Source organism: Apis cerana, linkage group LG12 (assembly GCF_029169275.1).
Source record: "Apis cerana isolate GH-2021 linkage group LG12, AcerK_1.0, whole genome shotgun sequence".
In the NCBI taxonomy this organism is placed as follows: Eukaryota; Metazoa; Arthropoda; class Insecta; order Hymenoptera; family Apidae; genus Apis; species Apis cerana.
In genome coordinates, this window is record NC_083863.1 from 6,354,047 (window position 1) to 6,381,834 (window position 27,788).

General features: G+C 44.4%; 1 protein-coding gene across 6 annotated transcripts in view; it reads left to right on the forward strand.

The window, feature by feature from the left end:
- LOC107993838 (MOXD1 homolog 2) overlaps positions 1 to 27,788 on the forward strand; it is a 141,017-nt gene that overhangs the window by 78,353 nt on the left and 34,876 nt on the right. For all 6 annotated transcript variants that reach the window (XR_009832146.1, XM_017050462.3, XM_062082733.1 and 3 more), the window contains one exon: positions 5,139 to 5,426. Coding sequence is in view for 5 of the 6 variants with exons in the window: in XM_017050462.3 (XP_016905951.1) it covers positions 5,178 to 5,426 (249 nt within the window). In the remaining variant the exon portion in view is untranslated. The remainder of the gene's footprint in view (positions 1 to 5,138; positions 5,427 to 27,788) is intronic.

A 27,788-nucleotide genomic window follows, 5' to 3' on the forward strand; every position in this document is an offset into this window, starting at 1 on the left:
GCGATCTGCACACCCTCTCGCGCTATTTCGATTTCGGCCGCGCCACCGCTTCACGATTTATTTAACTTTAAGAGTAGTTCGAGTGGTGGCCGACCAGAACCACGCGCGGAACGAAGTTGGAAGGGATAGGGGGAAGGTGGGGAGGGGGAGAAAACTGAAGAGTCTCAATGGGGGGCACAAAGGACGGAGCACGGCCGAATTTGCGAGAGGGAAGAGAATAGGCGGATGGAAAAGCCCGACAGCAGGTCGGTCGTCCGCCCCCCTTTTCCTCCCTCTCTCTGACGTTCGAGGCGTCAATGTATAGGGGGATACGTTCCAGGTTGATGCCACTGGCGTTGGACGCAATTTGAGAGCAATCGACTGAACGACACGCCGCAAATCAAACCGGTCGTGTGTTAGCCGGCCTCACCTCCGACCTGCCCGCGCATCACTCCCCTCCCCTCGCGCACGCAGCCCTCTCTGTCATCTATCGTGTCCTCTCCAACCCTTTCGACCGAACTAACCTCGGTGCCGGAACGTCACCCTTTTCGTCTCGAACACTGCGAACACTCTCCACGATTCTACGTCGGCGATCTCTACGTACAGCGATCCGACGTACAGCTGCATCACCCGGCGCCCCATTACGCACCCGCGCTGCTACTGTTAATTGAATCGATCGTTTTCAGATTGGCGGTCGCTCTAACCGGCACCGCAAAATCGGCGAAATCACGTCGCGCGTGGTGCAGCGCAGGGCGTTCTCTGGGGATAGGTGATCGCGGGGACATCGGAACGACGATGAAGTGGAGCCGGATAATCGAGAGGGAAATGCGTTCGGCGAGGGTGGGGCGTCCAGAAGAAATCGTTAAGCATTATTACATGTCCTTCTTACGAATTGATCACACGTTCAAGAGGTGGAACGAATAATAATGTCTTACGTAGAACGATAGACGTGGATGTCTCTATATTTCTTTCTGTATCGATGCTGGACGATTATTTAATCATTCGAACGCGAGAAATGTTTGTTAAAATGTATAATGAAAGTACGTATATATCGTAAATTATCAGTTAATTGGGGGATGATGTCGATTGTGGATCGGTTTTAATTTCACTGGGATCGATAACCGAATATCGGATTAAATTTCGTCACGGATGGTTTCATTTTGGGACTCGTATCGCGTCTCTTTTCAAGCGGATCGAAATTTCTTTGTTCCTCTTTTATGTATATATATATATATAAAAAAAAGGAATATATTTAGCAATCGGATTTATCCTGCCCTGGATAAACTTTGCGCCCGAATATTGGTCGGCTATTAAAGAAACAATTATGAAGAATTGGGCACGGAACAAACCGGTTGACGAGCGGTTCGAAACTCGGTGCACAGTTTCCACGAGCGTAGTTTGATTGTAGGTCGAACTTTGACTATTTGTATGACCTTATTTGAGGTTTCCGGTTCTTGGGATCGAAGTTTCCTGACGCTGCGCCGCGTTTCAAATGATTATGTTTTAGGGGACCGTGTACAATCCTCGCAAATTACTTCGTTGCTTGACCCAGTTTCGAAACAGGCGGAACACGAGTCGTTCTCGGATAGGAAATTCACATTTTCAGACGTTTTGTTTGTGTCTCAGTCATCCGGCGAGCAAGGAGGAAGGTGTATTATCGATCTCGCGGAGACGCAGTAAATATTGCACCACGTATTTACGCGTTTGCAATATTGTGCAAGGATCAACGAATTGGGGCGGATGAATTTTGTTTGCCCCGTTTAACTGGGAATGAAACTGAGGTATTATATATGTATTTAATATTTTTTACTTAAAATTACGAGACTTAAAAAGCAATTATACCTTGTTCTTTCTTCGAACGCGTTTCCTTCACGTGCAACGTAACACCAATATTCTTGAGAGAGTAAAAACTTGCTTTCGACTTCTTTATACCAACCTTACGAACAATCTCGCGTTTGAAGATTATACGAGTCAAATTTCAATTTAATCCCGACCAATCGAGCCCCGTTACATAATCGGCGCTATTCGATCGATTCGGTTTCACCGTCTAAAAAAAGAGAGAGAGAGAAAGAGAAACAACCAAAATACCCAATAACCGTTTAACATTATCCAATCAAAAATTCAGCTCTATCGCGTAACAGGGAAATTAAAAAAAAAAAAGGAAAGCAAATTTCAAACAAACCGTTCAAACTACCGTTATCGTCAAATCGAATTTTTCCCCTCCCGTCTCATTCAAACTTTTAAATTGCATTAACCGACGATCATTTCGAGGCCACCCTAACGTCCCCCGTGGAGATAATACCCGTGGGGGGATTACGCTCGTTCGATTTTAACGGTGAAAAAGCATTGTCGCGCGCTGGAATCGGGCGCGAAAGAGGCGGCCCGCTATCGATCCCGATTACCACGCGGAAAATTACCAGCTCGACACCGCCGCGCTGCTTGAACGGGCGCGCGCATTACGCCCCTCGTTAATTAAAACGATCGGTCGCGGGCCGATCCGCGCTCGTTTCCCCTTCGAAACACGGCGCGGCCGGGAAGAGGACTAATCGTGGCGTCCAGTGTTTCGAGCGTTTTCCACGACAACGGAGGGGGAGGGGCACCGAGGTGGCGAGGTTGCGCGTGTCCAACGATCCCGGTGATCTCTCTGTGAAACGCTTAATTCTAAACGCTCGCGGAGAAACGAATAGCTCGGTGGGACGCGGCGCCACTCGTCCGACACTTGGCAACCCGCGCTCGTCTCCCTCTCTCTCTCTCTGTTTCTCTCTCCCTCCCCCTAGGATTCGCATCACGACCCCGTTCCAACGAATTGTTACTGTTAATCGATTCGATTGCTTTCGAATTGACAGTCCTCTTGACAGTGTCCCGCTGATTTACAGGCGGATGTTTGCACACCGGCCCGGACAAAAGAGATTTTCCACGTTCGCCCGTCTGTTTTTCCACCTCCCTCCCCGCCGCGGATACGATTCTCGATCCGAAAATCAGCCGCGCGTACACGCTCGCGTGCCGCTCATTGAATTTTTAATCGACAATGGAAATCGATTCGATCTCCTTCACGCTCGCCTCTTCTCTCGCTGTTTTTTCGCGGCCCGCCATTACGCTTCGCGGTTACGAATTTTTTCCCCTCCCACTTTGCTTCCTTCGAACGCTCTCTCTCTCTCTCTACTTCATCTCTTTGTCTCTCTTTATATTCTTTTTCCTTTCTTTCGTGCTCGCGATGCGTAATTCCGCGCACACACACACACCGATAGAACGTGTATGATCGTCCGCTCGATCGTCCACTTTTTCTACCTCCGCGAATACGTTGCCTCTTCCGTGATCGCCGTTCGAGTTCATTCATCCTTCGAGGTGGAAATCGGATCAACGTTCGTTTTCATCCTCGACTCTTTTCTCGTCGTCGATCATTTCGCGGAACTCTTTCTTCCCCCCTCGTTGTTTTATTTATACTCCCCGTTCATCCATTCACGTTAATCGCGTTGAATGCGCATTCCCATTGCAGTAAAGTGAAATTGATAACAGATAAACCGAATTCGCAGAGGGAGGGTGAATAATAATCGTTCTGATATCGGCCTCTGATTCTTGATAAGTCGCTTTGATCGCGAATTAAGGCCATCGGCATCAATCATCCGTCCGCGGATCTGCTCGATCTGCTCGACGATTAATCTCTCGCGAGATTTAAGCTAAAAGTTGCTCGGCCGATCGTTTGAACGAAACGGATCGATCCTGGGATGGAAATCGGTTCAACCGATGTTTTTCCAACCCTAAACCAGCGAAATTTTCGTACGTAATTTCCCGTTTGTTTCTGGCCTTTCTGGTAACCGGGGCGAAGTGGAGAAAGAGGGAGAGAGGAAGGATGGTAAAGAGGCTAATACGATTTTACGTGGGAAACGAGTGAAAATACCGGAGTGAACGTACACACAGGGGCACACTTAAGCGCGATAAAACGGGTCGTACCGTGAAATGCAAGGAATGGATGGCGTCGTGTAGTTGAATAAAAATATGCTGGAAAAATAATTCTTCGTGTGGAAAGCGCGCGATTTATTTTCGAACGGAAATCAATGCTTTCGATTCGCAATATTCATAATTATTTTGTAATCGTTACTATTATACATTTGTCACATCGTAAAAAAAATGAAAATCTTATTAATTAATCACTATATCAAACGCTGTACAATACAATACGAGGAACGAGTCAAAATTATCTTTAAACATTTCCTTTGAATTCACGTTTTCGACGAATATTCCATCACATAGTTCGAATACTTTCTCCATAAAAGGTGCCAAGTGGGCCTGGTGCGTGTACGCGGATAATGGCGGGCGCTGCCGCTGTTAAAATATTGAAGGAAAATATGGGCGGGCCGTCGATGGCCGCGTAAAACGCCTAAACAGCAGCCCGACGATCCGGCCGCTGGAAACTCGGGTTACGAAGCTTCTCGTGTTCTCGCTGAAGCGTTAGGCATCGATGTACGCTAGTGGGCTGTGCGTTAAAATCGTCGAGATTAACGAGCGGCGAAAAAGCAGCGTCGTTTCCGCGTAACGCCGGTTTTCCATGTAAGGGATTCGAAGCACTTGTAATTACGGGGTTGCGGCTCGTAACGGAAGCTGTCCAACGAGGTTACGTTACGTTGCAAATTGGCAGGTTATAAAGATAGAACGCGCTCGAGATATTTAGGTGCATGGGGAAGTTAACGATGAGCGTATAGTTTGGATTGGCTGTAATGAATTTTAATTGGACGTTTTTTTAAAACTTTGTTTCATAAACTTTGTTTATGATTGATAAAATGCGTGGGAAATGAGTAACGAAAAACTAAGTAGAAACGATGTTAAAGTGTTTTATATTTACGGGGAAGATTTTATTGTCTATTATCTTTCTTCTACACGTATCGATATTATTTTCAAGATCAATTTCTTCAAATCTTTGTACGAAATTTGAATTTTTATCCTTACTATTATTACGTGTCATTGCAATAAATCGTGTTCTTAAAATATATAAATTGCACTTTCTATAAAAGATTTTTATAGAACAGTCGTGAGTAACACATTTAAATATGGCGTCTTAAATATTTAAGAGATTTTTCATTTATATAGAAAGAAAATGTCGGAAGAGACATTACAAATAATGGAAAGCGAGAGAAGATTAACGACTATTTTTCTCATTACAGATGTTCTGAGGCGCATCGGTGGTAAAAAAAAAAAAAAAAATGAAAGCCGTAATCGCGACGTGTCTCCTCCTCTCTGTCACCGGCGTCCTCTCCGTCGAGTGGAAACACAGCGCCGTCCTGGACAATAACTTCTTAGTTCTTTGGACGCCAGGCGAGAGGGATGTGATGTTCGAGATTCAAGTGAAGACCCTCGGCTATGTGGGTCTCGGTTTCACGAGGGATGATGGCACTGTTGGGGCTGACATGGTCATTGGATGGGTGGACAACAACGGACAGCTCCATCTTCAGGTAAGTGTTCTTAAGAGCGTCACGTTATTTCCTTTGCGATCGTCCTCAGACACGGCTCGTGGTTTCCCCGCGTTCATCGTCTTCCCGTAAGAGCATTAATGCTCTTAATGCTCCACGAAAACCATATATTTCGATACTTAAAATTGTACACGAAAACGCGAAGACGTTTTTTTCATGCTCCCTCTTCCATTTCTTTTTTCTCGAATATTTTCATAAATAAATCTAGCAAAAGTAATTTCTTAACGTAACGTATATATACATAAATATCATCGTTATCGCATCGAGATATCTGTACAATGTCCGTACAGGCTTGAAATTTCGAGAAACGCATCGCATGATTATTATCGTCTTCGAATCGCGGACGTCGTCGTAAAGTACGACGAAAAAACGTCGAACCGCGAAACGATTATTTTCATCGAGGCCTAGCAAAATTACATTCATTCCCCTGGAACGTTGACGTGGAATAATTTCAACTAATTACTCTTAGGCTACCGATCCCGGTTCGCCGAGTGTTGGCCACGGATCGGGTAAGGGTACACCAGGGTACACCGTGTGCACACGGGAGAAGCTGCATAATGATAGTCCTTCCGGAGATAAGTAATGGGTTTCTCGTTTCGATCGGTGGATCGGATAGTTATCAATCTTACCAACCGAGGGCAGCGGCCTGTCATTATCGGTGCTCGTCATTTTGTACGACACTATGTCGTTTTATTTTTTCGGCAGCCTCGATTATCTTTGGATGATTCTCAGTCACCGGCCCCATGATGTATTGCTTTTATCGAAACGGTATTTTTCCAACCGTGCACCATTTCCCCTGGATCAGATAACTTTTTCCTAGCATCGGGACACGATGGGAAACGTGTACGTTGCTTTGATATATTTCGTTCCAATTTTTTTTTATTTTTTTTGAACGAACGATTTTAAATTTATCGTAATTGCGATGGAAGAATAGAAGGTATGTACTCGTTTTTTCGACGGAATTTATTTTAATTTATTTTAAAAAAGGGAGAGAAAGAAAGATAGATAGAGAGAAAATAATTCCTTTTGATAGAAAGTCTATTGAAATCAACAAATGATGATTGTATACACACGTAATTTTAATAAATCTAACTTGCGTTCATTATTCAATTGAAACAAGAGGAATATCGATACACATATATAAAAATTACTTTTCAATTTCACCGTGAAATCTAAGAGACGTAGGCGCGAGTGAATTTCATCTCGAAACCTGGTATACACACACACACACACACACAAGGAAATATGTATCTTCCATTTCCACGGAAGTCTAAACCCCGATAAACTAACAAGGCGAGCATCCCGCTATAACTCGAGAGACGTCGCCTGTAAACCTGTTTTAATTTCGCCCGAGGGGGTCTACAAACGTACGTGCATAGAATTTTCGGCCCACGAGTTTATTTTCGAGTACTGTTAAATTTAAAACATCGTTATCCCGCCGCATCAGTTGGCGCAAACCCTCCTCGAGAACCGGACTCAAGGGGATTACTCCGTTATCCTCCCTTTCATCAGCGTTACGCGGCTGTTGTCACTTTACCCCGGCTTCCTCATAACATCAGGATCCAGCTATGGAAGGAAGATGGACGACCATGAGCGACGTTCGTCCGTTCCTCGTTTCCTTCTTTCCCTCCCCATATTTTTCCGCCTCTTTTCGTATTTTCGCAAGCGGGACGGGCACAATTATATAACAACTGACGCATCAACGCTTCTCCCTCCCTCTCTCTTTCTCTCTCTCTCTCTCTCTCTCTCCCTCCCTCTCTCTTTCTCTCTCTCGGCTTCGTTTGTCGTCGAATATTTCTTTTATGAGCGGTCTCAGTTTTCGTCGTCGTCTAGCACAGGATACCCCGTCGCGGGAATTTCCTGGCCCCTAGAGTTTGTGCGATGTCACTGTCAACTCATCCTCTTCCCTGATGGATAGATCCTCCTTCCCTGATTACCGTACGTTATTAATGGTAATTTTCTTCACCTGGTGGATATACTTGGCAATAATAATAATCCAAGATGGATATTTCATATTATAAACGTAATAGAGATAATCGTTGATCTTTCCTTTCTTCTTCTTTTTTTAATGTGTACAAATTGATGAGATAAATAAATTAAGAGCAATAATTTCATCTTTGAAGGATTCGAGGAAAGAGGAGAATGAATATTGGAAATTCGAAAGGGAAATTAGATCAGAAAGAACGAAGGAATAAGTCATGGTTTAGATACGGATTGATTAAAAGTCTTCTTAAAAGCGATCAACAACGATAGAGCTTATTTATGCTTGTTCGCTCGACCGTTTGATTACACTCGAATAACTGTACCGTCGTTTATGATTAATGCATGTTGTCGAAACCGCCAACCATTTAACGTCCATTATATAATCGACGCATTGCGGTTTAAGTTGGTTGCTTTGTAATCAATACTTATTAACATTCAATTGGCATGGCCGAGCTCAAGATGAAAAATGGCAAATACTTCCTGCCTGTTATTAATTTTCCAATGAAATACATATAATACGACACCATTTCGTTGTCAATCAATGGAAATTCATCAGATATTGTCGCAAATATAAATTCTCTATATTTTTTTCCTTTTGTAATTCTACCTTCTTTTTATTCTCTTTCCTACTATTTCTCCGATATTAAACATCGTTAAATTTCATTTTCCCTGCTCATTTATTCTCCGATTAACAAAAAGTAACTTTCTCTTTTAAAGAAAGCAACGATCCTCGAACGAAACGAAAAACTTCCTACGATCCCTACGACTTCCCCCTAACTCGTTCCCAAAATTTCTCGCTACGCACATACACGAAAACAAAGGAAAATTCCCTATTTTGCCTGCGATCAAACACTCGACGAGGCCAAGTTAAACCAATAAAATTACCTCTGGATCGGTCGAAGAGCGAGCAAGGGGGTAGCGAACGCGTGCTAAACCACAAGAAACTGGAGAAGCGTTCCCCATCTATCCCAGTATTCTCCGGCTGATCCGGATGACCGCGGTTTAGATCACGATCGCATAACGAAAAACTCTATTCCCCTTATTCCTCCCTCTCCTTTTCTTCCTCCCTTTCCCGCGGCGTGTCCTTTCGCAAGGCTGAGCGCGCCTTTTTTCTCCTCTCCTTCCCCGCTGTCCTCGTTGCGCGCACAGAGGAGGGGAGGGAGTCCGGCCGCATCGCGCGGAGCATTGCACGCGGCACGGCATGCATTATGGAACGAGCGGGCAACGATTCTAGCGGAAAAATTGCGGACACGCGAGACGGACGCGATCCGCACCCCGACGGGGTAGTCGTCGGAGAAGATTGCTTCCCCGAAGTATTGCATCCGTTCTGGAGCACGGATGCGCGCACACGTTACGGCTCCTTTCCATTTCAGAGAGGGAACGCCTCGAGATCTATGTAACGCGGGCCCTCCCTGCCAACGTTCCACGATGATAAGGCTTTTCCCTTGTCGAAGATCGAGCGTGTGTTGTTCGTTATTTGGATCGAAGCTGTTGGCGAATGTATAAATAAAATTCGAGGATAGAAGTTAATTACGTACGTATTACTCTGTGAAATGATTCCATTAACTATGGAATAGTTTCAGGGAAATATGTGGATCGGCGATGTGGCAGTCGATCGTGATGTGGAAGTCGATGTACGTTCGTATTGTTTCGCAATTGATAGGCGGAGGGGGATGGGATAAAAGTAAAACGCCCGACGAGAAAGGAATCGAGGTTGATTAAAGATGTACGCTTCTTGATACATTTGCCGTTTCAGGATCCCAGGCTTTTGTGTGTTCAACCACTTCGATCCACCCGGGTGAATTCAATTTTCCTGGTCTAATTCTTTTATTCGCTTCGTTTAACTTCGCCCTGCTCCGTTCGTCGCTCCGTTCGGCACGTCGTTTCAACGGCGGATCCGTGGCTCCTTCTCGGTTGTCTATTCGAGGTCTTTTGTACCTGGAATACTTTAACCAAAGCGGAGGATTCTCCTTTCCCGCGGCGAGTCCCGTTCACACTTTTCGCCCATCGCATTATTAAAAATTCGAGATTAAGGATAAAATTAAATCTTTTAAAGGGAGCAATTAAAATTCAATTCGGAAGAGAGAGGGGACGGGGAAGAAGAGAGAATACGGACGGAGAGGAAAGGAATACGAAGCGATTAATATTTAACGACTCGTGTAAAAAGGGAGGAGAAAGAATGTTTCGAGCACAGCTGGCTGGGGAGGTTAAATAATTCAGCTCGATAAATCGTGAGCCGATTCAGGCCGTCTTGTCGATCCGATCCGAGAAAAGAAAACTGAGGTTTCTCGCGGCGAGAGAGACCACCTCGGCTTGACGCGCGATTATTTCGTCGATTTACGCTCCTCGCGAAATGGTAATGAGATCTTGCCGCAGTTTATTCCGATATCTCCCCGCCCCGTCGCCCATCCCTTTCTTTCTCTTCTCATGCACTCGTCCCCCCTCGCCCCCTCTCGTTGCACGCGCATGCACGAGTCGAACGCAATCACGGCGCGGGACCACGACGGAGGGAGGGAAGGAGGGGGTAGTTGGCGAGGGAAAAAACGAGGAACGAGCGCGGCGTTTCGCGCGGAATGAAATTCCTATTCCGCATTGTCGGCGGTTTGCCACTGCAGTCGCAGGGTAAAGTGGTTGAAAAAGGTCGGTCGGAATGGGATAAAAATGCAAGGCGTGTATACGGGATCGATGGATGCTTTGGTCGCGCGAGGGAAATAATCGAATAATATTTTCGACTCTTAATTATTCCTGATCTCTTAATTAATTTCTTGGAGTAGGTCGGTGTATGTAAAATTGATAAGGAGCGAAATAGGAACGGAATAAGAAGCGCTTCGGGATTCGGAAGTCTTTTCGAGGGGGAAATTTGTAATTTCATGCTAAGTAGAACTGGGGTATATACCCCCCGAATCTACATAAAGGTTAATCTAGAGCGAATAGAGTCGAGAGAGGAGTGGAGGAGGATATTGCTATCCCAATTTAAAATATCCAACGTTGAGAAAGTTTCGTGAAATTTGAGCTTCGAGAAGAGGATATCTTTGTTAATCCTGATGCTCGAAACAAAATAGGAATTTCTAACCGACTTGGAGGGTAAAGGTAAAGGGGGCAGAAGACGAAATGAGAATTAATAAGAATTAAAAATATAACGACAAGTACTGAAATAAGTATTGGAAAAAAATTGCGAGGCAAGGCGTTTCAACGTTGGGGGAGAGCGATGAGAGGGATGAATACGAAGGGGATAGCGTTTTGGACGCTGACCAATGTTTCGAAGCCGAGCTGACTCACCCCCTTGCGTTCTTACATGCAAAATCTATTCCGATCTAGTAGCATCGGAATTTAGATTGGAGTTTAGCCCGGGCGCACCAGACGCAGTGTATGTATGTATGAAACGAAGCAGTGTTTTTCGCAGAATATGCGGAATAACTTTCGTTTAAGATCTTTGATAACCGGTTCTCCTATTGGAATATAAACGAGCCCTTTGTCTGATGAATTTTCTTTTCGGTGAAATGGGAATGGGATACCATAGCGATGGTATGATTCATCTATATTCCATACATATATTGCTCGACCTCTCTAAATTTTATTAAATTGATCTGCAATTGGAGAAAGGAAACGCGGTTAGATTATTTGTATTCGAATACAGGAGAACGGATGGAAACTCCAGTGGAGTTTCGTGAAAGAAACATATTTCGTTCCACATCGAGTAAAATATATAAAAAGAGATGATTAATTGATTCAATTCTATAATGACGAGGAAAGGAACCAATCGCTTTGATCAAATTTCAAGAACAATTCAACGAAATCAAACTGTATTACCGTTTCAAACATTCTTCAAACAAAACCCCAATTCCAAAGATAGACGTGAAACGAAAATCAATTCAACCTTTTTTCACTTTCGATCTCCGCAGACTTGGAACAACAATCTACCACACGGAATTGTTTATCTCGACAAATCGCAAAACCTCAATCCCGCTCAAGAAATCGCACTTATCCCACACGTGTACACACATATGTACCATAATTCGATGGAAAATCGATCCTTAATAAATCCTCACTGTCGAAAAAGGATCTCTGACGGACAGAGCCGACGCGAAGCGGTTGGAACAGGTGGGACAGGATGGAAAAAACCCCATGGTTTTCCAGGGGGTTGGAAGGCGGGCCTCGAAAGAATTTGCGGATATTTGCGAACGCGTGTCCACATTGAATTCTATTCGTTGTTCGCAAACACGGGCCGCGCGACGGCTTTATTGTGCTCAACGCGGCGGGCTCGCCGGCCAGCCAGGTACGTGCATTCCGACTGTTTGGTGAATAAATGATATGTTTAGTAATAGCGCGTCGCGGTGCGCTACTCGCGGCCATACGCGAGGGCGGAAGGGCGGGTTGGGCAAACACGGGGCCGGCTGAATAAATGGCGAGAGGAAATTCGCAAGGCTGATCTCGCCAATATCTTTTCACCAACATAATCGAAAATAATAAATTTTCGCGCGATGAAATAATATTGGATCTCGTTCTTTGGTATTTTTCTTTTTTTTTTGAGCGACTTTTTCCTTTCGATCTGATGGGTCGCAGAGAGACCGAAAAGCATAACGAAGAATGAAGCAATCGTTTGATATATAAACGAGTACTAAATTTCGTCTTATCTCAAGCACAGTTTCATTCTCTCCCCTCCGCGTTCGAATTTTCTCGCCTTTCCTCGACGAGGTAACAACGATCTCTCTCTCTCGCTCATTCACCCTCCTGACCTCGTTTCGTCCCCGAAGAACGTTGTATTGCTTTTCGAAAAAACAAAACAAGAAAGGGGGAGGGGGGAAGGAAAGAAGAAGAAAGAGAGGAAGAGAAAGAAAAATACGCGCGAAATTAGGAACGCGCGCTCGGTGTAAAATCACCGTGGTGCGATGAGACCTGACGCGTCACGTGTACAGGGGGCGGAAAAGGAGGTCGGAAAGGAAGAGGTGGAGAGATGATAAAAATGCCGAAGCTCGCGAGAGAGTGCTTAGCGGGAAACGGTGTACACCGTTCTGGCGTAAAAATGCCAGCGATGCATTTGCATACGGCCGGCTTGGATTCGTGCGCCGTGGAGGAGAAAGGTTGGTGCACAGGCTATTCCCAAGTCGCTTCCAGCGCGGAGGATCCCCCAATGCGATTTCGCCCACCGTAAATAGGATTCAGCGTAAATGCAGTTACGTCTATATGTATACACACGTGCACACGCAGTTTCCGTAAATGATGTCACTGTACTACTGTTTGAAAGTCTTTCTCTTCTCTTTTCTTTCTTCTTGTTTTTAACTGGAACATCGTCAGCTTCGTTTCGATTCGAGAAATGCAAGTGAAGTTTTTTCGATGCATTGGATGATGGAAGAGGAGTTTGTTTCTGACGCGATTGTTACGTTGCCAAGAGTGATAGGGGAAATTGAAATGTATATATATATATGTTATAATTTCGGATGCATGGTGAAATTTCATCGAGATCGAAGCAACCCTTGTTAGATTCTCTGTCAATCGAGAACGTTTCGTCGTCGAATCATTCGAGAGTTGGTGTTTGAATGCAATCATGGAAATTCTTTGTAACGGGTAGAATCTACGTCGTTCACGTTTTTTCCCCAGAAATGCAGGAGCAACGGGAGTGCCGGTATTTAGACAGGCACGTGAAAATTTCACGAGTAATTCGAAGCAACGGGGGCAATATTTACTCTGCTCTAAATAAACCTCGACACAATGTTTCTCCTCCCTTTCCCTCCCTTCCTCCCCCCCTCTTTTGCTTTTTATTCAGGTCGCCAGGATTGACGTGGACCATGAACTGTAACGAAACAATCAATACAATCCGCTCGAGTGTAAAGCATTTAATATCGTTACTTCGATTGCTTCGCCCATTTGCCGACTCTGCGGCAAAATAAAACGTCCCCTCGAAAGATTGTTCTCACCTCCTCCTCATCTTTCGACATCTCCCATATCTCGATCGATTTTTGCATAGAATCGCCCCGAACCACCCCGAAAAGATCCCCGTTAATATTCCCCGGAATAATTGATAAGATCGGGTATTAGTTTAATTCCATCTCTCGACTCTCGACCAGCCAATTTTCTCCCGACTCGCTACCAACTTTTATTTCTCTTTCCATTCCTCCCTAAAATGAGGATCCTCTCGCAATTGCCGATCAATTTTTTAACGATAAACGTTTTTCAGTTAGTCCAGTTCCATTATTAGATTCCCCTCGCTACTTATCTGATCAGAATGGAAAACCGCTTGATAGCATTCGAAATGAAGTAGCGAAAGAGGGTCGTTGTGCAAGAGGTTTTTCCCTCGAAAGGGAGCTATCCTCGTCCTCCTCGAGCGATCCTCGACGGGGGTCGACGACGACGTTTCGTGGCTTGAATCGCACCGCGAAATCAAAATTCACCCTGCGGTGAACTATTTAGAATTCCATCTGTGGGAAGAAAGAGAGGGAGGAAGGGAAAGGGCGATGGAACGTTTGAGAGTCTTGTCCCGAATGTTACGGATAGAATAAAATTCAATACCACAAATCACGTGGCGGCTTTGATATCACCGCTCGTGTAAATTATATTATCCCCGCGGACGTTCAAGAAATATTTTAAGATAAAGCAAGGAAAATGGAGAATGATAGTTTTAAGAGTTTCTCGAGATAAAATCTAAATCTTTCGGATACATCTTTCGCTTTCGCCATTGTTGTTCGTCGAGCTATTTTCTTGGTTTTCGGTTTTTCTGAGGAGAGAAGGAAGATGATACAGGATCAACGTCATAGAGAGAGAGAGAGAGAGAGAGAGACAAATGCTGGCGCGTCGAATACATCGAGACGATAATTCATTCAAACTGGCTGTCGAATCTGAATTATCTATCCGATATGATTATAAATTTAAACGGGTATCAAAGAACGGGTATATCAACGTCACAGAAAGAGACATTTTCACGAACTAAACACGTTTCTATCACGAGGAATAATAATATCAACTAACGTCGATAGTCAAGCAAATTTAAGTATAACGCATGAGGATTCAATCGCACTGGAATTAGGCGATAAATTATTCGAAGAACGATGAAGGAGAATTCTATTTCGAGTATTCAAGCGATCATCCCTGTGGAATTCGTAATCGAGGATTTTATAAGGTTAAGGAGCGGCAAAAGGCGATAATATCGAGAAAATCGAAAGGGAGAGGAAATTAATTTCACTGTAAATTGTATTATAACGATTGCGATAATTACTGGCACTTTAGGTGTCTGCCAAGGAACCGCATAATTGCATCGAAGAGTGGGTTTTGTACTCTTGCGCGAGATGTATATGGAACTCGAAAGGAAGACTTCTCTGTACGAATGGCTTCAAAAGATTTCTCGGCCCGAAGCCATGCCTCGCATGCTGATTTCGTCTCTCTTCCCGCCTCCTTTCGGAACAGTTCGGCGCCCCGGGCTGCGTCTAGACTCTCGAGACGAGATTACTCAGATCCAAATCCTTCCAAGAAGGACCATTTAAATCTTAAAATTCAAACGAGTCCCCTCGAACGGCTCCTAATGGCGCTAATATGATTGTCCTTAGAGATTCGCGATCGAATCAACCCTCCTCCCTTGCCTCTTTGATTAACCCGCCTACCATCCGCGTAATTGACTTTTACTCGCAACAATTCTTACAAGTTTCAAGAACTTTTATTAAAAAAAAAAAAGAATACAACCCCCTCCTCCCCATTTACTATTAATCCTCCCTTTCTTAAAAGAAATTTTATTTTCGTTTTGCATTGTACTTTTTTTCGAAAATTTCAAGAATTAGAAGAGAGAAAAAAAAGGAGAAGAGAAGCTTAAAAGCTCGAGGTAGCAGCTAGTCGATTGTAGCTAGTGAAGACTACTCCGCTTACCTTAACCCCGTACTGTGCGTTTCGAGTGGCTCGCACAGCAAGGTAAGCACGTTTTGAAGCTTCTTCGCGTAAAAAAGAAGAGAGGGAGAGAGAGAGAGAGGGAGAGAAATTTAAAGCACGAGATACGAGGTCTCCGTAGTTCCCCTGAAAAGCTCCGTACACACGGTTGAAAGGATCTTGAGGCTTGGGGAGAGAGTGCGAGGCTCCCCCTATATCGCTGGAGCACGTCTCGGTCCCTCATTATGCAGACCGTGGCTCGCGCTCCCCGCAATTCCACGGAACAAATATCGTTTCGCGGCAACGGGACGCAGCCGCGCGTGTTCCGCTCTCCCGCGGGCTCATTAAAAGTCCGTGAAAGCGACGAAGGCGGCGAGAATCGTGTGCCGGCCGTGAAATCGCGTCGCGGCGTGGCCAGCACGTGCACCCACCGAGTTCCGTCGCTCGGCTTCCGCTCTGCCTTTCACACGCCATCGGCACGTTGGGAACAGTTTTCGATTCGACACTTTCGTCATCGCGTAGATCTATTCGGATCGACAGTTTTTAAATAGCGTTAATTGCAGCCCCTCTCTTAATTTTGCCTCGTTGCTTCCTATTTTCTTCCTTCGTTTAATGCTCCATTCGTTTTTTCCACTCGTCATATATAGAAACAGTTTTCTATTCGACAGTTTCGCTCGTCGTAGAATCTCTATTCGGATAGACAGTTTTTAAATAGAGATTAATTGTAATCTCTCTCAGCTTCGTCTCGTTACTTTTTATTTTCTTCCTTCGTTTAATGCTCGATTCGTTTTCTCTACTCATTCTTCGTATGTTAAAGATATTAAATTTTCGATTCGACAGTTTTTTGAATAGCGTTTAATCGTGATATCTCGTTTTCTCTAGCTTCGTCGCTAGATGTCTCACTAGTTTCTCGTGCTATCGTAAACTGGGGATAATTTTCTTTATGATTTCCTGTATCTAATTTGTCTTGGACATATCACGCATTTTTATATAATTTTCGAACGAATAGGAGAAATTCTTCAGGTACTTCGAAAGCAAGTCAAAATCTGTTTCTATAAATATTGTATCGATTCCGTCGAAAGATTCCATTCCTAAATCAATCATGCATCACTCGTTCATCACGCGATCCTCCATTCAATATCAGACTCTCCAAAAGGATTAATTCGCTATAGAACTCGTGGCGAGCGCAGCTGCGTTCGCAAGAGACATCGACCGCGACGAGACGCGTGGTACAGATCGTGCCACCCAGTTCGAGACCGAGGCAATCATCTCGTGAGGAGAAACAATAAAAAACAGACGGTAGACAGAGAGAGTGGAATCGCTGCGGGCCACGATCATGCGGTTCGGTGATGGATCGCGTCTCGTTTCACGAATATAGATCGGTTTTATAATGCTCTCGCTCTCCCTTCGTTTGTCCTCGTGAAAGGGAGTCCAAGTGGGGCTGTACTTTCTCCACAGAGACCCTCGATGGAACGCCTCGATACTGTCAAAAGTGTGGTAGACTGGGCGTGAACCTTGTGTTGGTATTGCCGGGCTAACGATTATCTTTTCAACTTCAACTTAACGTGGCTCCTCGAATGATTAATAGGTTTTAACGACCCACTTCTCCAGGATCTCGTAAGTATTGAAAATTGAAATTTCGTCATTTTTTCTTTTCGGATGGAGATATAAATGAAATTGTCGCTGGATCTTTGTAAATGTATTCGTGGCTTTGTATATTCAGGTAAAGATAAAAAGTATGTGAAATAGTAGGAAATGTATTTTTGCTCGAAATTAATGCTACGCGATAATTGCAGCTTGTATATGTGTGTTTTTTACTTTAATTTCTCTTTACGTTAGTTTTTTCTCTAGTGGTTGTTAAAAATGGAGGATTTCTAACGTTTCGGTGTTGCTGTTATTAACGTGAATTATTCCTTGTCTTGTATCTATTTCGTTCGGAACTGCTATTTTTAAACGACGATAATTTGTTACACAATAAATTGTGTATTTCTACCTTATTTCACTCTGTGTTCTTATATTCTTTCAATTTAAACAGGAAGAATAGAGAGAATTTATGTAACAATTTATTTTATAATTAGAATTTTTATTTGTTGCAAGCTGACAAGCTGACAACGTCAACGGAGCAGGTGTCATTAAATTATCGTTAATTTGATGCAATTCTGTTTCCAGGTTACACGGGCGATATTGTGCCCGCGCGAAATATCGGGACGCTAAAATCCGTTGTCATTATTGTCGTTTAATTATTAAATTATGCGGTGACCGCAGGATAAACGATCTAAACGGCGGATAACAATGGAAGGGGGAAACGGAGGGGGAGAGGGGACGGGATCGAACAATGTTATCGCTCTTTCGTGAATTCCGGTGAAACGAGCATTCGGCAATTATTGTCTTGCGAATTTTGACGTTTTCGTTCGACATCGAATTTCATCGAATCATCGCGAAATATGACGAAATAATTAATATCCAGCAACCGCCTGCTTTTCTGTAACCCATGTTGTTTCATTAACCCATCCACCGTTTCATCATCCGTTTGCCATCGACACGAAGCAAATAAACGAGGCGAAGAAATCGAAGAACAATTCGATCGAACTCGATTATTGCACGTTTCATAAAATCATTGGAAAACTAGCAATTTACGCAAACGTAGAATCGGCGTTCGTTAGTTCGTAGCTGTTGGATTTAAACGCGGCCCGTGCGAGTCGAATGATCGCCGTTGGAAATACGCGTACGTCTCGTAAATACGTCACTCCGTTATCGTCTGCGGAGGGTGATACGGATCCGACAACTGATTCGATACGTATGCAAATTCGTGGACACGTGGGCGCATAGTTATTGAGCCGTGAAATACGATTCGCCGATAAATAACGATAACTTGGGCCGGCCGATCATGCCGAAATTACGTGGCCACGGTCGAGCGAAGGTGGAACAATGATTGGCCCACGCGCTTGGCCCGCCAACCAAATTCAATGTTGGCCCGTCAATCGACCGATAAGACTTTTTCCGTTCCGTTTCGGCAAGTTTATCGCGCAACGACGATCCACGCCATCCAGAATTTCGATGGCAACGGGATTTCGAAAACCCGTTTTCGCCATGGCGGGGATTCTTTTTCGACGATACAGTAGTTGGTTGACTTTTTAAGATTATGAAATGTAATTATGAAATGTAAAAATCGTGAGTTAAACAACTTAACGAATGAGGAATTATCTATTTCTCCGATTTTCTTTGCCGATTTTTCCAAGGAATTGATACGAGATTGGGAACCGAATAGAGGAAAAAATCATACGTATCTTCCCCGAGAAAAATGTAATCGTTGAAACGTGATGACGAGAACGTGACCGTCCCACGATTTTTCAACCTTGTCACGGGACGTTCTAACGAAGTCCAAGAAGGGAGAACAGCGGCGCGGAAATTTGATACGTGAATTTCACGAGGAGAGCGTGTCTTACGTGGTTGCAGACGTTTCAAACGTTTCATGTTCGCGGTGTCCACGTCATTCAACGGATTACCCTTCGCGTTGCCACTTCCATGGATCCAGGAATTCAATCGTCCGCAAACACGTGCACGTTATTGTCGTTCGTTAACGTTGCCTAATTAGCGGAAATTAGACGCCGAAAATAGAAGTTTCGGATGAAACGTGGACGAAAAGGAAGGGGAAGTTGGAGCCCCTGGCCTGCTAGATTCGACTTCTATCGGATTACTTCTTCTATTTGCCAGGATTCATCGATTGTGTCGCGAGGGCTAAGCCTATTACGTAATATAACCGGCTTTCGTGTTTTATCCAGCGATGTATCTTTCCTAATGATAACCGATTGTTCAAGCGGCGAGAGGTTAAGCGGCTTCTTCTACATTTTTTTTTAATAATTCAGCATTTTTCTGGTTTGGAAAAGTTTCGCGCGATAAAACACGGCCGGGCAAATATATAAACGTTAAGCACGAACTTATTGCGGTTACCTTTCCTTGATTTCTCCTGTTTGCAATTATGAACTATTCGCGTAAGAGGATTTGCCGAGTTCGTCCCTCGTGTTCGTAAATAATTGCATTTTTTAAGCGCGATCCTCGACCGTTGTTCTGTGCACTTGTCCTCTTAACGATAAATCCTTTGTTTGACCGTTTTTCTTTTCTTTTCTTCTTCCTTTCTTTTTTACACCATGGTTATTTAATTCTTTTTAGAACGTTTGTCGTGCGCAGGGACGTTGTTGCAATTTTTCTCTTGGTCACGATGTATTTCTAGAGTAGCGATTCTCGATCAAAATTTAAAGTTTTACATCTATTTCTATTTTTCCAGATTTTTCGCGCGTTTTATTTTTTTATTAAGAAAGGGAATGATAAGATTTTAAATTTCAGATAGTGTTGTCTTGTAACCTGTTTCTTAGCCACATTTTCCGTGTAGAGATAGATAAGTGTAATACACGTTCCTCGCGACGCTCATACGTGTCTTGTGCAAATATTTTTGTCTACTCTGAATTTGCATGTTAATTGCGCCACTTGTATCTTCTGAATCATTCTGTATCTACGTATTATTATTTTGCATTCGTGTAACGATAAAGATAAAAAAGCGATACAGATTTAATATATACAATAATTTGTAATACGATTATTATAAAATTTTTCTCTATCGTCGTATTTTTCATATCGAAAACATATACAGAAAAGTCGGAAATATAAGAAAGACAAAGAGTGGTGATAGATTTGTTATTATCCGATTAATATTGTTATTGGATTAGAATTATATCGAAACATTTTAATTCGATACGGAGATAAACATTACAGAAACCGAATGTCGAATATGGAAATTCAAAACAAATATACGAGACGAGAATTTAATTCATTTCGAAAGCGATTCCCGTCGAGCGATGTTCTCTCTTTCTCGAACGAAAATTTCTCGAGATGATCGGTTTGATCCCGTTGTTTGAGATGCGGTTTAAATACTATCAATCTTCGGATGATCCGTCGCGCGGATAAACATTCTCACTTTCGCTTCGAAGCGAATGTTGACGCAGAGTTGCCGAATGAACACTTCGTCTTCCTTTTTCTCGCCGAGGAGAGAACTGCGTTTAGAAAGTGAGTGGCGATCGAGGAAAGATACACGACGGTATTTTAAAACGTCTGGCAAAACAACTAGCGAGCAAACAGCCTCCCGTCGAAGTTTACTTAGACTCTGGAGAGGAGATGGCGGGGTCCCACGAAAGGGATTAATGAGAGGAGACACAGTCAGCTGGCTAAACGATGCTCCATACTCGGCTCGTAACTGTACGAGTAATAAAACGCTCGTCAGCCGTTTTACGTAATTAATCTAGTTTTTTATCCGCCCTCTTCCGCCAGACAATATATATCTGCTTTAGTCAGTGAAGAACGCTTTTCGTTTAGAAAAATATCTGTATCGGTGCAAAAGTCCATTAATTTGCCCCGTTACAATAGAATTCTATTTATATGAATCTGACGAGGAAGTAATTCATAATGTAGGATAGATTCGTGCAATGGAAGTTCAACTTTTTTCAACGTTTCTTCTTCTTCTCCTTCTTCTTCTTCTTCTTCTTCTCGTTCAGATAAATGGATTCAATCAATACGTACTCATTCTTCTACTTTGTGATTTTCTTCTTCGTTCGTGTAATCCGAATTTTAGAAAGTGAATTCAATCGTATATAATCGCCTTGTCTCTTCAAATTCATTTGTCTGAGCAACAGTTCATCCAGCTAATCGAGCGTCGAGAAAAATTTCAATAGAATTCCTTGTAACCCTTCACCCAGCTCACGAATTCAATAACACAGGCAAAGAAGAAAGAGGAAGCTCCCCCTCAAAAAAAAAAAAAGAAAGCCTGCACGATTATCCGCGTCTTTTCCACTTCTCGTCCTCGAGAACAGGAGACTCCTTTGGCTTCGTACGCGTAGTCCAGCAGCGTGCCACGATACAAAGGATCAAATCTGCCATCTCTTAACGATCCACGGCTTAGAATGCAATCCCTTAGGTGAAACTGGCTTAGGTTGGACAGTGTGGTGGGCAAAGAAACGGCCCGGAATTGGAAACTCCTCGGCAAGATGGCTGTGGAGGGCGAGTAGATGGAGCCAGCAGCAGTAGTTGGGCAGTTTCGAATGGATGAAGAAGGATTGCGGCTCGTCCCTCTTCTTTCTGCCCGCCAACCGAGTCCTTCCATATCTCTGCTCCGTGCTAAGCGCCAGTGTAAAGTCGACTTTGCCGAGTCAGCTCCACCGTGTAGTTTTACCTCTCTTTCCGCCCTCATCAACCCTTTCTTCTCCTCGCCGTTTCCCTCGCGCGAGCCTAGCATTGTATCGAAATTCCCGTGAGCCTTTCCTGCTCACAGACAGAAACAAAAATGCTACACACCGGTCGGCTTCTCTTCAAAGACCAGACTTGCTGCTTCTCTATCTCTCTTCTTGCTTCTTCTTTTCTCCCTCTCTCTCTTTCTCTCTCTTTCTCCTTCTTTTCACGAGAGAGGGAATCGGAGCGCGTGCTGCCTGCCACCCTTTTTACGCCGGGGATGAACTTACGTCGCAGCGAGCTGGATACGACGGACGTATTGACTGCTTTATCGCGGATTACGTGTCCTACGCCTTTTGTCCGGTAATCCTTCCCAAATGGAGCCCTGGAATTGCGATACTCGGCGACATTCCGTGTGTTCAGCTCCGTGTGGCTGAAAGGACACGTGTTCCCAGAGTGGTACGATCGAATGGAGATTGAGCAGAGGTAAGATTCGAAGGAGGAGTATATCGAGGAGCCTGGAAAGGGTTGGCTCTTTCTCGAATTTTTTTCAAGATCGAATCGTTTTATCTATTCCTCATTCTCGCCTCTTCTACAATTATCACGAATATTCGGTTACGGCCACGTGAAGAAATAATATGAGTCGCGATCGAGGAGCAAAGCTATCGCTCGACCCGAAATAAATTCTTACAATTCTTTTTTCCATCATCGATGTTCTAAAGAAAGAAGCGATATCCGTGAAGGAAAGAAAGCACGAAAAATTCGGGAGACGCGGAACAGTTTCGAAATATTCACCGAATTTCCTCGGTGGAGGAATCGAGGAGGAGATCGAGACGATAACACGAAAGAGCTACGAAATGTCGAAATATTCGTTATGTAAGTCACGCACGCGCCATTATATCACTCGGCCCGGTGTATTTTTTCGTGGACAATGGGGGTTAAGAACGCGTGGAGAACGAGGAAGGGCAGCAGCTCCATCAAGATTTCAGAAACCGGCTACTTTCTTGCTACCGAAGCTTGCTTTTCTTGCCGCGAAGCGTGCGTGACACGTTTTTACCCTGCGAGATACACACGTTTGGACCGTCATCAACGAGCGTAAGACGAGGGAAAGGAGAGGAGAGGGATGATGAGCGCGTGTTTGTAGATTGACCGAAATCGTCCTCGTCTCGTTTCGCTCCTCCCCCTTCCATATACTCTTCTCTCGTTTCGGCCTTCATCGTCGTGGATTTCGTTCGTTTCATCGAGGCGTGTCCTCGTATTTTTCAACGCGACAGCCGCGAGCATTGTCACGATCCTGGCTTTAACGAGAGGAGTTTTCTTTTTCTGTATACGAGAGGCATCCACTCGTATACACCCTGGCGGAGAAATATTAATTTCGTGACGGAAATAAGAGAGAAGTAGGAAGGATTCGGGCACCGATAGAATATTTTCCCGAGTATAGTGGAAGATTCGTGAAAGAGAAATAGGCTATAACAAGGATTTTATCCCGATGAAAGGAGGCTCGTTATCCGTCTCGCTTTTCTCCGTCTCTCGCTTTTCCTCTAGCGATCTTATAAGCCGCGCATCTGGTCATACCTTTAGATATTTTAGCTTAATGCCGTTGTTTTGCTCCGTTGTGGGAAAGCAGAAATCGGGGGAGAACGTCTCCTCCCTCCTCTGTCGTTATTCCTATCGTTGACGATCCTGATTCGAGGTTAAAGCTAAGTGAAAACGAGATATAATATTTTAAAATATTATTGCTTTCATCGACCGAATAAATTCATCAATATTTATATACAGCTTCGAAAGAAGTTTTCAGTTCTCTTTATTATCCATTTATCGAGCTTAGAACGTTATCAAAACTTTTATTATCCGATCTCTACGTTTACAAATCGCTCGATATCGAGATGACACGGGTGATTAATTGCCTTCCACGCTCCAAATGTAAATTCGCCATTGTTACACACGCGCACACGGAAGAGGAGAATAATACAACGAAATACATACAACCGGTGCATAATTGCACGCCGAAGCGAACGGCGATCATCGTGGTCGAGGTAGGAGGGACCAAAAAATACCTCCATCTCGACTTGCTCATCTCGAAATGACGCTCGGCCGCGTTCCAGATAATGCGGCGCCACTGCGAGTTATTTACCATGTTTAAAGTGAGCAGCCCATCCCATTATACGACGATGCACCACCGGGGCAGAGGGGGGCAGGGCGGGGTTGCAGACGGTTGCGAAACGCGTGCACAGGCACAGTGGACGCAGGGGGAGGCCGCAATCTGTGGCATCGCGGCCTCGCACGGATAACAGCCATCTCGGACAATAAGGCATAAAAGGTGTAAGCGGCCTCTCGAAGATCATTGGCGGGGAAGAGGGAGAGGAAGTCAGAGCAAAGCGAGGCAGCGGCTATCATTGCATCTCCTCATTACCATAACTAGTTTCCTCCTCGTCCCCTCGAAAACACTGTCCTCGTTCGTGCCTCTCGGGCCCTTCTTCCCTCTCTCTCTCTCTCTCTCCCTCTCCTTCCTCCTTCCTCTTGCGTTCGTTCGCCATCATACGTTCGTACTCTTCGTTTTCCCTTCCTGTGTTCCACCTTCTCTCTGTCCCTCGGCCTCCATGCATCATTCCTGATACACATTCACGCACACCGGTCTTGTCGGCCATCCGTTGGAAGAGGAAAGGTAGGACGGGACAGGCGAGAGATCAGAGAGAAAGCTCTCTGAGAAGAAGGAGGAGGTGGAGGAGGAGGATGGGCCCCCCTGTTGGCCGGGCAACAGCTGGCTCCGCTGGATGTGGACGCTCGCCTTATAAGATGAAACAGAGAGCTGGGAAATGAGAGAGGGGAACGAAATACGCGATGAATCTTCCTGTGAATTGGGACGGGATTCAACTTTATTTCGAGGAGACTTGGTTTCGAACGTTATTCAATCAGATCACTTAAGTAATATTCTCTTAAGCTTCTCAAAGCTTACTCGTGCAACACATTTTCTCTACGAGTTTTCTCTACAACCACTGCTCTAGTCTTCGTTTTAAAAGATTTCGTTCACAATGGAGAAGATTCCTTTCGACGAGAAGACGAACTGTGGGATCTATTTAACATTAAACATTGAACGATCACTTTTTAAAAAAGAAAAGAAAAAAGGAAATCTCAATTTCCAAAATATGTCCGTGCATATTTATTATTATTCGCGTATCATTCGGGGAAAAAGAAGTATCTACCTATCTTGTTGAAACATTGGCCGAGAATCGGGCGCGGGTGTACGGTGAATAATTGAGTCGACAGAGGTCCGTGAGAGGGCCCCCCGGGTAAGAAGGGAAAGATTAATTTGATCTGGCGAGGAATTAAAGGCGTATTGAGTTTCCGTTGAAAGGAACAAACTGGTTGCCGCTGTGGAGTCACGATCGGCGTGTCGGCCCTCGGTTAGAGCTGAGAGATTCCGGGGAGGGACCGACTAACGCTCTCTCCCTTCCCCTCTCGAGATACCATCTTGAGAATCTTCGAATTCCAACGGTCGCGCGAGGAGAGAATGAATTATCCGTGTAAATTCGACAAATTATCGGCTGGTAATCGTTCACGCGCAACAGTATTCACGCGTGTGGTGCTTCGCTGTGTGGATAGTCACTGGCCTCGTTAAAGGAGCCTTCGACGGTGGGCTGGGTAACGAGTGGATGATTTTCTTCAGATAAATTCCAGCTATTCGGATACTTAACTCGTATTACAGCTAATTGGTGGAACGGCTGCTCGCGTACAATTTAATGGCTCACTTTTAACGACGGTTCCATTTCAGAGCTGGAAACGGTAGAGTGGTGCTATTGCTCGCTGGTTTATGATGTCACGCCTCACTACCAATTAACCCACGTTACCCAAGCGATATAATCGTTAATAGATTAATTATCCTCCGTGGAACGTATTCGTCGGCGTCCCGGTTTCGTCTTCCGACCCATAAATTAAGAGGGCGTTCGTGATCATCAAGGATACGTTCGAGCTGATTGCGTCATTATTCTCTTTTCTTTTTTTTTTTTTTTGTTTCGAGATGCGTTGAACCAAGCGGAGAGATTACTCGGGAAATTAAGGACATGGATTGTCGAGAAGAAGACAAGTCTCGTGATTCGCAATTCCTCACTTCCTTTTTGCAATCTTCAATCGTCGCAACGAAATCTTCGAGGTCAAGGAATTTCAGTATGGATCGATCGTTTGATAAAAAGAAGATTGTAAATCTTCAAATTGCAGCAGAAGTTACAAAATCATCTTTTTTGTATTTGCAATCTCAAATTGAAAAGAAGATTTATTTGATCTTACTTATAAAACTGTATCGAGAAGAATCATCGTTGATACGTAAGGTAAAAAGTATCTCTCTCGTTCTCCTTTATCAGATTTCAATCAAAAATCCAATCGAATCACAACGTAGCCGATTCACAACTCCGCGAATTAAAAGCGCGTTGCATGTCCGAAAGACGTTCTTCAGGGGCTCGCTTCGAGCGCGCTCTGCCGGTCGATTCTGCCTTCTCTCTCTCTCTCTCTTTCTCTCTCTTCATCCAGAGAGACGCGTTCAATTCAATTCAACCGAGTAACGAGGCTCACGTAACTGCGGTTTTCTATCCGCTCCATTGTGCGAGTCCCGGCGTGGAAAAGAGGCTGGAGGGTTTTCTGCGCGCGCTGCCCTTGTCATCCGATTATGATGGTAAGAGGCAGCGCCATTACCGGGTTGACAAGCAAACGGTCGTCAGTTACTTTTTGCCGTTCGACTTCCCCGGATAATGTATTGCGTTCACGGGGCGGCGAGCGTAGCCGGCACCTGGCGTTCGCCTCGTTCCACAGTTGGGACAAACCTTTTGCCGGCCGTGGACATCCTGCGTGCAGTAATGAGCCGCAATAAGATGGCCAGAAGAAAAACGGGGCCGGCCCTTGCGCCGTTTCTTTCCATCCTTCGTCCCTTCCTCCTTGTTCCTCCTCGGTCGTCGATTTCGTCCCATCCTTCGTTGTCGGCGACGAGGAAGGCAAGAAACGACCGAAAAGAGACGTCGAACGTCGTGGGAGAAAACGTTCGCTCGTATATATAACCTTATCGACTCGCCCCCACTCCGCTCTATTCATTTCTGATCGTCCAAAGCTTTATTTTTGACCCGTGATGAGATAGCCGTGTTTTTCTCTTCGCGCCCCGATCATTTCGCTGCTCCTGCTGACGCAAGCAGGAGCTCACTCCCCGATTGGAATGACCGATCAGCCGCGATTAGTTTTCTATTTGAGTTTGGAACAAAAGTAAAGTAGTGCAGCGGTAAGATTTATGAAAAATTTCTTGGAAAGAATTATTTAGAGTTATCCCAAATTTTCTTAAAGCAAATAATTATCTAATAGTTTTTCTAGATTGTATTTTGGAACGAGAAGTTGGCAAAGGAATTAATATTAAGAGGTAAAATAGTTCCTAAGTGTAAAAGTGTAAAAATTCTTCTTTGAGGCCCGATTCGATATCCATTATCTACTCTTTCTTTATCAAAGAACTACACCATAATACAATCGAGACTAACGGTTATACGAATCGAATATACCCCGGCACACTCGAAATAGCCCGTTCATTTCGTGAAAACACTGCGGTGCCATAAAAAGAGGCGCTCATCTCGTGGAATCGGGCCAGAAGGAACAACCCCGATAAATCCGCCGCTATCCCCGAAGAGATTTATATTTTTACGACGGAACCAATTTACACCTTTCTTATTATCAATACAATCCTGAAATCTCTCTCTTCTTTTTCTTTCCCTTTTCCCAACAAAATTTGATCGACCACGAGATTCGTGATATTCCCAACGAAACAACGGATCGGGGAAGGAAGGAGGGGGAGAGACGAAACCGATTAATTCGGTCGGCGAGTGCTCGTTACGTTCGAAGCGAGATTCCACCCGAGAAATTCACATTCGCGCGAGCTCCGTCTGACAGGCGAGCGTGAAGCAATTGGTAGCAAGCGAGGAAGGCAGGTCGGAGGAAGCGGTATTTCCCCGGAGATGGATGAAAAAAGAGGCACGGGCGGAAAGTGGGATGGATAAATGGACGACATTCGTCCAAATGGTTGAACCGCTACATAACTTATCACGGGATCAGCAGCTATCTCCTCCCCTTTTTTTCGATATTCCAGGAATTAATCCTTTCACTTACTTCGCTTCGATCTTCTCATTGATGAGTTCGCAATTACGACGGATTATTTATTCGATAATGATTAATTAATTCTACGATCACACTGTTCGAGTTGTTTGTCCATATAGCGTGTGAATTTTTAGAAAGCGTCATTCGACGATTTAATAAGCAACTAACATATCGTTG